A 10,816-nucleotide genomic window follows, 5' to 3' on the forward strand; every position below is an offset into this window, starting at 1 on the left:
CCAAAGGGTTAACCACTACTCATGGTTTCTATCTCTCCAGAAATTGTCTATACCCATGAGTGTATTTTTTCATACTATATATAATGCTCTATACTCCTTCTTTCTTGCTTTAGAATACATTAAGAGAATATTTTCTCATTTCCTTGAATACATGTCCCAACCAACCATAGAAAATGAGGCTGGGAAGCCACTACAGTGGATGAGATCTCCAAAAATTAAGGAAAATAAATTATAACAACATTTTGCTAGAGATGAAAGTAGGAAAATATCAGAGAAAGGTTAAGAAATCAAAATTTCATGCTTATAGTTTTAGAAATCTAACAATTAAATTTTAAGTTACTATTAGATGGGTCTCTGGAATTTGTTTTTGATAAACAGAGATCAGGGAGGTGTTGTGACACTGGATTATGAAAGGTCCTAAATGTCAGGATGAGTTTAGACAATGTGATGAACAATGGATAATCATGACAGGTTCCTCAGCAGGGAAGAGATAAGGCAGGGAAGGGGAGAGTTTAAGCAGATTAAACTAGCACTTGTGAACAACTAGTTCAAAGTAGGGATGAGATTAGAGAAAGAAAGCTTAACTACCCTAAATCACAGGGATAATAAGCAAATAATTTGTGATGAGAGGCAGGATACTAATAGGGAAAACAGAAAGGCAGAATCCACTTTGAATAACTCAAAGAATGAAGAGATAAAGCTTAGTCAAATATTTGTAAATGGATGCCTATGAGAATACTATTGCCAATAACCTAAAAGGAAACCAACAGGGGAAAAACAGCAAGATCATTCTGATGGCTGGAGAAAAGCACCCAGAGCATCCAACACCATTCATGACAAAAGATCCAAAAACTAGGGATTGAAGGGAATTTCCTAACACAATAAGGGGCCTTAAACAAATAAATGGTGTGGGGGGGAGCATACAGGTACTGAGGGCAGTTGACATACACCTGAAATCCCAGTAATTCAGGAGGTTGAGGAGGAGGATTTCCAACTTTGAGGTCAGCCTTAGCAACTTAGAAAGGCCCTAAGTAATTTAGTGAGACCCTATTTCAAAATAAAGGGCTGGGGATGTAGCTCAGTGGTAAAAAAAATCCCTAGGTTCAAGTCTCAGTATCAAAACAAACAACAAAAACCCACAGGTAACATCATATTCAATAGTAAAAGACTGAAAGTTTTACTCTTGAAATCAGGAACCAGACAGGGATGCCCACTTTTACCACAACTATACCACGTTTTACCGAAAGTTCTAGCCAGAGCAATAAGGCAAGAAAAAAACCCAAGGTTACCAGAACTAAGAATTAATAAATTAAGCAAAATTGCAGGATATAAAACAACGTGCAAAAATCAAATGTACTTCCTCTATACAGCAGCAATGAACAATCCAAAAGGAAATTAAGAAAAAAATTTCATTTGCAATAGAAACCAAAAGAATAAAATACCTAGGAATAAATTTAACCAGAGGTGAAAGGCCTGTACACTAAAAACAACAAAACATTGCTCAAAGAAGTTATGTAAGACCTAAATAATTAAAAAGGATACCTATCTTTATGGATTGGAAGACTGTGTTCTCCAAAGAAACAACCAATAGGAGATATGAGTGTATATACAGAGAGAGATTTATTATAAGGGATTGGTTCATATGACTATTCAGGCTGAAAAGTTTTAAGACACGCAGTTAGCAAGCTGGAGACTTTAGAGACCAGTGGTGTAGTTCCAGCCCAAGTCTGAGGCCTGAGAAACAGGAAAGCTAGAAGATGTAAGGTCTAGGCTGAGTGTGAAGCTCAGATAACAAAGAGAACTGATGGTAGAAGTTGAAGTACAAGGTCAAAAGACCAAAGTCGCTGCTCCAATAGTCAGGCAGGCAAAGTGTTGTTGTTGTTGTTATTATTATTATTTTTGTACCAGGGATTTAAATCAGGGGTGTTAAACTACTGAGCCAAATCCTTAGCCTCTTTTATTTATTTAGCTTAGGGCCTTGCTGAGGTTAAATTGCTGAGGCTGGCTTTGAATTTGCAACCCTCCTGCCTCAACCTCCCTCAACCTCCCAAGTCACTGGAATTACAGGTGTGCGCCACCATGCCTGGCCTCAAAATTTTCTCTTAATCAGAATTTCTGTTCTATTTAGGTCTTCAATCAATCAGATAAGGACCACACATTAGGGAAAGCAATCTGCTTTTTTATCCAGTCTACTGATTGAATATTATTCAAAAATACCCTCACAGACAGACATACCTAAAATAATACCTGGCCAAATGTTTGGGCACCTTATGGCCCAATCAACACACAATATTAACAATCAGAACAACTTACTAAGATAGCAATGCCACAAAATGATCAATAAATTCAATGTAATTCTATCAAAATTCCAATGGTCTCTTGGAGAAATGGAAAAGGTGATCCTCAAATTCACACAGAATTCCAACAGACCCTGAAGAGCCAATAAAATATTAAAAAAAAAAAAAAAAAAACCCAGAGGACTCACACTTTCCAGTTTTGAAATTTAATAAAATGCTACAATGATCATAATACTGTAGAGTGGCATAAGAATGGACACACAGAACAATGAAATGAAAGTTGGAGTCCAGAACGTTCACTCATCTATCAGTTGATTTTCAACAAGGGTACCAGTATCATTTAATGGGGAAAAATAGTCTCATCAGCAAATGGTTCTGGGCAACTGAATATCTACAAGCAAAAGAATGACACTGAACCCCTATCACATATAATAAACAGAAATTAACTCAAAATGGATCAAGGACCTAAACCTAAGAGTTAAAACTATAAAACTCTTGAAAGGAAACAAGAGACAAATCTTCAAGACCTTGGATTTGATAACTGAGTCTTAAGATGATACCAAAAGCATGAGCAACAAAAGGAAAAAAAAATACTGAATCTGGGTACGGGGTTGTACCTCAGCAGGAGAGCACTTGCCCGGCATGTATGAAGCCCTGGGTCCAATCCCACGTACCATACATACACAAAAAATATCAAACTGGACTTCAAAATTAAACACTTTTGTGCATTAGAGAACATTATTAAGAAAGTGAAATGAGCCAGGCTCAGTAGCACATGCCTGTAATTCCAGAGGATCAGGAGATTGAGGCAGGAGGATCATAAGTTCAAAGCCAGCCTCAGCAATTTGGTAAGCCCTAATCAAGTTGGTGAGATCCTGTCTCAAAATAAAAAATAAAAAGGGCTTGGGAAGTGATTCAGTGATTTAGCACCCCCGGGTTCAATCCCTTGTACCAAGAAAAAAAAAAAAAAAAGAAGAAAGAAAGAAAGAAGGAGAGAGAGAGAGAGAGAGAGAGAGAAAGGAAAGAAAGAAAGAAAGAAAGAAAGAAAGAAAGAAAGAAAGAAAGAAAGAAAGAAAGAAAGAAAGAAAGAAAGAAAGAAAGAAAGAAAAAATAGGGCTGGTGGTAGAGTACCAACTAGGTTCAAGGCCAAGTGTGTGGGAGAGGTGGGGGGGAGGGGCATAAGCAAAGAATTTCAACAGACATTTTTCCAAAGAAGATAAACAGATGGCCAATAAATTTGTGAAAAGATGTTTAACGATATTAGCCATGAGGGAAATACAAACCCAAACCACAATGATTTACCATTTCACACTTATATGGATAGCTATTATCAAACAAAACAGAACAAAAACAGAAAACAGCAAAGTGTTTTGGGTTTTTGTTTGTTTTTGGTACTGGGGATTGGAATTCAGGGGTGCTTCACCTCTGAGCTACATCTCCAGTCCACTTTTATTTTTTTTATTTTGACACAGGGTCTCACTAAATTGCTTAGGGTCTTCCTAAATGAGTGAGTCTGACCTTAAACTTGCAATCCTCCAGCCTCAGCCTCTGGAGTGACTGGGATTACAGGTGTGCAACACCATGCTCAGCTAGTGAAGTTTGGTAAAGATATAGAGAAACTACAGTCCTTGTACATTACTGGTGGGAATGTAAAATGGAGCAGCTGCTGTGGAAAACAGTTTGGCAATTCCTCAAAAAGTTAAACATAGAATGAGCATATGTCCCAGGAATTCCACTTCTAGGTATACATCCAAAAGACTGAAAAAAGGTATTTAAATACTGTATACAAATATTCAGAGTACTCACTGGGTGTAGTGGCATACACCTGTAATCCCAACCACTTGGGAAACTGAGGCAGGAGGATTACAAGTTCAAAGCCAGCCTCAAAAACTTAGGGAGGCCATGACTTAGTGAGACCTGCAATCTACATGTTTGGGTATATATATACATACATACACACATGTGCGCATGTATGCATGCATGTGCATGAACCCAAGGCACTTTACCCACTGTGCTACATCCCCAGGTCACAAGTTTGAGGTCAGCTTCAGCAACTTAGCAAGACCCTGTCTAAAAATAATTTTTTAAAAGGGCTTGGGGATGTAGCTCAGTGGTAAAACATCCATGGTTCAATCCACAGGATTGGGGATTTGTAAAAAAAAATTTGTAAAACACACACACACACACACACACACACACACACATACACACACAGATACACACAGGAAGTTTTAGGAGAAAGAAAATAACAGATGAGAACAATAAAACCAAGTTCCAAAATACATACCAATTAAAAAAACCATAATAAGGGATCATAAAAACAAAACAATAATTAAAACAACACCACATACATAAATAATAAAAGCATGGGAATGAGACTTTGATTATTCAACCAAGGAAGAACGGTCAAACTAATTACTACTGCTACTGAAAGGCCACTGATTGACTGATTTGACCAGAAGGTGGTCAATCACTGGTTACTTTACTGTTTATTTTTTGGTACTGGGGATTGAACTCTGGGGTGCCCTACCACTGAGCTATACTCCCAGCCCTTTATTATTATTATTATTATTATTATTATTATTATTATTTTAAATTTTGAGACAGTCTTCCTAAGTTGCCCAGGTTGGCTCTGAACTTGTAATCCTCCTGCCTCAAACTCCCAAGTAGTAGCTGGTTTACAGGCCTGCACCTGGACACCAGTTTAATGACTGCTTACTTCTGAGAGATCTGTTTCATTCGATAATAACAAATTCTTAATAAAAGCCTACTTTAGCAAACCTCACCATTAGCCTAGGTAGATGCTAACTATGTAAAACCACTCACTGCCCTACAACTGAATCTTATACTGCCTGGTCAACCAGCTCTCTCCTTGAACTGGACTGGTCCCCAAAGCGACCTCACAACTGGGCTTTTGTAAGTGTTGCCACCTCAATCTCTGTTCTGTACTATAGAAGCTAACCTGGCTTTGTCTCCTATCAGTTAAAAGTTAATCCTGCTCACGTATATGTCTGTCGGTCTGTCTCTCTTTTTGGCAATACTGGAGATTAACCCCCCCCCCCCCCCAAACACATTCTCTCCCTCTTTTTGGGCAATACTGGAAAGTGAACCCAGGGCACAGGCATTCTAGTATTGAGCTATGACCCTGATCTTCAGGTTTCCATTTTCCAAGTTTTCTACATAAAGTCTGAATTATATTGTCACTGTAAGAAAATATATATATATTTTAGTTGTAGGTGGACACAATACCTTTATTTTATTTTTGTGTGGTGCTGAGAATCGAACCCAGAGCCCCACATGCACTAGGTGAGCACGCTACCACTGAGTCACAACACCAGCCCATGGAAAAATGTTTTAAAAATGAAACAGGTAAATTTTTCTTTTTCTGTGTTTTTTAGAATAGAGTGATCATATTCACTGTCATCCTTTCAAGTTATCAAGAATAATGCATTTTATGTCTTTGTGAACTGAGATATCAGTGTATTGAAACAAATATTACAAATGCATCAATTATCCTCCTCTATTGCCGTGTAAACTTTTATCAAAAAAAAAAAAAAAAAAAGGAAAAAAGAAAAAGAAAAGAAGGAGGTGAATTTGGAAACTGTTTCAAAGGTAAACCAAAGGAAAGAAGTGAACAAAACAACAGCTGGAGAGGGCAACAGAGAACATTGTTATTTCAGGACTTAGGGCATATGGACACAACAAAATGGGAATTCCATCCATATCCTTCTCAAAATTTAATGTGCAAATGAATGACACAGGAATCTTGTCAAAAGGCAGAATCTTATTCAGTAGATCTAAGGTGAAGTTCCAAGTAGTGATGTGCCAATTTCAGTGTGTGCTTGTTTCTCTGGCATTAATATTCTCACCCTGGTGGTCTCAACCTATCAACATGAGGTCACTGAACGCAGAACTGGGAAGAGACAGACACAATTGGCTGGAAAAGCCATACAATCGAGCTCTAGCATATCCAACATCCTGCATTTCTGTCCTAAGTAATGCAGATGCCTCTGGTCCATTTAAGTAGCAAAAGGTACACAGTGAAGTTTTTGGTGGCTAGACTGAGATAAAGGAGAATAAAGAATAAATTACATGAGAGAACAAACAGAGACATTTAGATATGGGTTTCTCAAGTTCCACACAATTTACATTTTGGGCTACATAACTCACTGTTGTGGAGGCTATCCTGTACATTCTAGGATGCTTAGCAGCATTTCTGACTTTTACACAATAGATGCCAGCATCCTCTTCCCACAGCAATAACAATCAAAAACATCTCTAGACTACCAAATATCTCCTAGAGTGCAAAATCTCACCCTAGTAAGCACCACTAATCTAGGTTTATCTCTAAGAAATGATGGAATAAGAAAGGAAGTATAATTCTTCCAAACTAAAATGAGAGAAAAGCAATGAGATAATGGGGGCAAGGTGTTTGGACAAAACATGAAACACAGAGTTCTATGTAGACATCAGGGAGCTCAGTCAAATAGGAAAGAAGATTATTTGTTCAGAAAGAGTGCAAGGGAAAAGGCAGGCATGGTGGTGTATGCCTGTAATACCAGCCACTCAGGAGGCTGAGGCAGGAGGATCACAGGTTCAAGGCCAACCAAGCAACTTAGCAAGGACCTCAGCAACTTAGGGAAACCCTGTCTCACAATAAAAAACAAAAAGGGCTAGGGATGTAGCTCAGTTGTTGAGCATCCCTGGGTTCAATCCCCAGTGCCAAAAAAAAAAAAAAGAAAGAAAAATGCAAGGGAAAGGGCTGGGGCTACAGCTCAGTGGTAGAGCGCTTGCTTAGCACATGTGAGGCACTGGGTTCCATCCTCAGCCACCCCATAAAAATCAATAAAATAAAGGCATTCTGTCCATCTACAACTACCAAAACAAAATTTAAAAGAAAATATTACAAGAGAGAAATTAGAAGTTTAAAACATTAGGAGATTCACAGAGAAGACATTAGGAGATTAGTGGGATGGCTCTGGCCTAGGACAATGAGTCCATCAACTAAGAGACAGAACCAGGGATATCTTGGGCTCTTGGACTTACTGCCTGGGTTCAATCTGGTTGCACCATTTCCGAGCTGGGTGACCTTGGATTATTTAAAAAGTATAAGTCTTCTCATAGAATTTCCATAGTATTGTGACAAAAATTTATTAAGTTCTAAACACAGGGTCTAACACAATAAATGTGCAATTATTGGTACTAGCTATTACAGGTATCAGCATCATTATTTTCCTTGGAAAGCACTTGCTTCCACTTTGCTATTGGTTTAAATTTCTTTAATGAAACAAAAGACATAGAAAGAGCTTGCCTGGTAACAGCCTATCTGTGATATGTCTTATAAATACTGTTGTTAGTGAGTGAACAGTAACTGTAGCTGAGTATGAGAGTTGTGAAGCCAACCAATCACTGACCTGCTGATGTTCCAAAAGTCACAATCAATGAGACAATGTAAAAGGAAATTAAAACTTCCTGTATAATTAATTAGAACAAATAAAAAAAAAAATAGGACTAGGGTAGTGGCTCAGTGGTAGAGCACTCGCCTGCCATGTGTGAGGCATTGAGTTCAATTCTCAGCATTACATATAAATAAATAAAAATAAAGGTCCATCAACAACTAAAAAAATTAAAAAAGAAATTAAAAATAAATAAAAAGGAAACAAAAACTTGGTAAATGAAGAGAAAACAAAAAAGGGCATTACATTTTCACTAAAATTAGCACATTTTAAAAGGGTTTCAGCTATCCTAAAGAATGTGTAATGTCAGCCTGCTGGACATCCTGCATCTCAAAAGGCTGAGGCAGGAAGATTCAAGTTCAAGGCCAACCCTGGCAACTTAGCAAGACCCTATCTCAAAATGAAAAATTAAAAAGGCTGAGGATGTAGCCCAGTAGTGGAGTCCCTCTGGGTTCAATCCTCAGTACCATCCCTGCCCCTCAAAAAAGTGTGATGTCAACCCTCAGTACTGCTGCCAAGGATGACAGGTTTATTAAGAATCAAACTGGAGGTAGGAGTGTATGTAGCTCAGAGGTAGAGCGTTTGCGTAGCATGTGTGAGGCATTGGGTTGAATCCTCAGGACTAAAATAAGTAAGATAAAGATATTATGTCCATCTACAACAACAATAACAAAAATTTTTTAAAAAAAGAATTAAACTGATTTCAAGTTGTTTATCCTACAATAACAAGTAAACTTTCCTGCTGTTTTTTTACCTGCATCAACAATTGATTAACATATAGGAACCTGTCAATAAGTAACTATTTAAAACAGTCTATAATCTGGGGATTTAGTAATATCACAACGTGGCCACCCTGAAATTTCAGTACACGCTGAGAATATCAAGAGTAGTACATTTTTTTCTCACTAAAATTCTTGGGAGTCTACAAAGGGTTTTGTCTTGCATACAACTGACCAATAAGGGAAGGGAAGCACTGTAGGTTGTAAATAGCTTCTGAGTATCAGAGGAGGATAGCTCTTCTCAACTATAACAAATAAAAACCTTTTAACAGAAAGGTAGAATGCCTCAGAATTAAAAAATAAAAGAATCTATTCTAGGGAAGAAATTATTAAAATCTTCCAGGGTGTAAAAAAGCACTCTACCCATAAAAGTTCCTTCAACCTAAACTGCTAACTTCAAGCATTTTACATTAGTTTAAAAAAAAAAGGGGGGGGGGGGGGGGTGGCAAACATTATCAAGCATTCCAAGCTTATCATCTGTCAGTATGGGGCAAATCACTGGGAAGAACAGTAAATGTCATCACTCTGCAGGCCGCCAAAGATCAGGGTACTGCAGCCAGCAAACACCAGAATGCCAAGCCTTCCCAAAATAGCTATGACTTATATACAAATGCTCATCAAACACCCCACATACAAACTCTCAAATGGTGAGTGCTGAAATAGGGGTCACTTCTCAAACTGTGGCAAAGATAAATGAAGATGCCACTGATTAACAGGCACATGACATGGTCTTACATTACAGAGCCTCAACAAATTTAAATATGACTTGCTCTCCCTTAAAATAGTCTCTTCTCTAAATCAATATGACTGTCTCAAAACCAACATTTTCCCACCTGTTTTTAAGTCACCGTCCTAAAAAACAAATAGAACTGATCTCTGAAACCAAACAAGAGAAAAATCCTAGTTGAAATTCCAAAGGCAATGATGAACATCTACAATATTTCCATTAGAAATCAGCACATAAAACACCATCCACAAACTTTCACTTTGGAGTCAAGGACCTGGAGATATCTTTTTCTACATGAGTTTTAAAAAGTGTGTGCATGTTATTTATTCCTGGTTTTCTGAGTGCATCCAAAGAATAAAAAGGCACAAAAGGTTTCTCCCTCGGCGAGATCTGACAACTCTGTATTATAAATATTTTACAAAACTTCTCCAAACTTGTATTTGAGTATTTGGCACAGATTTCCCATTCTGTCTTGAAAAAAGTGTGGTACGTGAGGAGGTGGTGTTGTTATAACATTCCAAAGTAACATTAGAAGATACTCTCAAATTCCCCACCTCCCAAGTTTCTTCACAGACATTAGATTTTGATTTTTCTCTCAAACCACTGTTCTTTTACTCTTACCATCTTATCCCTGAAATCCTTGTATTGATTTCAATCTAAGATATGAGGTACATGGAGCAAAATCAGTATACCTTTTATTCATCACCCTATTCCTCCGCCCTCCTTCAAAAATCTAGAATAGAATGCAATAATTGGGGAGGCTGCTCTGTTTAAAAAAAAAAGAAAAGGGGAGGAAATTAAGAAAAGCGGACCGGAAAGGACAGAGGTAGTGTGGTAGGACCCCTGGTTTTCTACACTTTGTTGATGAAACCTCGGCTTTAAGTGAGAAAACTTCAGTCTTCTTTACACTATTTAAAACAACACTGCCATAAGTGACTTGAGTAGAAACAAAAACAACCAACGCTGCCCCTTTCAGAAGTTTCTCACTCCTGGTCGGGGCCCAGGAGCGCTCTCCTTAGTGACCCTGATGCACACAACCCCACGTGCAGCCCTTTATAATTGGGTTTCCAAAATAACTTAATGCCCTTCCAACATCAGCTCGCTCACAGTACGAAAATGAAGTCCTCAACCCGAGTCTCGCAAGGACCGCAATCTTGCCGGAGCGCCGGTCCGGACACCGCCTGCGGACCCCTGTCTGCCCGTCCGGCTCGTCCCACAGCCCCCGGCCCAGCACCCCGCAGGCCCCGCCTGTCCCGCCGGGCCTCCTGCCCGCCCGCGCCCCGTCCTACGCTCCCTTCTCGGGCCCCGGGGCGGCCCCCAGGCTCCCGCTCGCGTTGCTGGCCCACCGAGCCGTGGCCGTCCGCCACTCCGGCCGTATCGTCCTGGTGCAGCTCCGCAGTCATGGTGGAGGCACCCCTCCGCGGGTCACCGGGATCCCGCCGCCGTCGCTGCCTCCAGTCCAAGAGCGCAGAAGGCCCCGCCCCCGCGCCCAGCGCCCCCCAGTCCCGCGGAGTCCAGGTCCCGCCCCCGCCCGCAGCCCGCGCCCCCGCCCGCAGC

The 10,816-nt window shown here is 39.6% G+C and overlaps 1 protein-coding gene across 7 annotated transcripts in view; it reads right to left on the bottom strand.

The window, feature by feature from the left end:
• USP28 (ubiquitin specific peptidase 28) overlaps positions 1-10,744 on the bottom strand; it is a 65,499-nt gene extending 54,755 nt beyond the window's left edge. For all 7 annotated transcript variants that reach the window (XM_079103842.1, XM_079103841.1, XM_079103837.1 and 4 more), the window contains exon 1: positions 10,606-10,744. In XM_079103842.1, coding sequence (XP_078959968.1) covers positions 10,606-10,662 — 57 coding nt within the window. In that variant the 5' untranslated portion in view covers positions 10,663-10,744. The remainder of the gene's footprint in view (positions 1-10,605) is intronic.
• Between the last annotated feature and the right edge of the window lie 72 nt (positions 10,745-10,816).

The sequence above is a fragment of the Sciurus vulgaris genome (assembly GCF_902686455.1).
Source record: "Sciurus vulgaris genome assembly, chromosome: 11".
In the NCBI taxonomy this organism is placed as follows: Eukaryota; Metazoa; Chordata; class Mammalia; order Rodentia; family Sciuridae; genus Sciurus; species Sciurus vulgaris.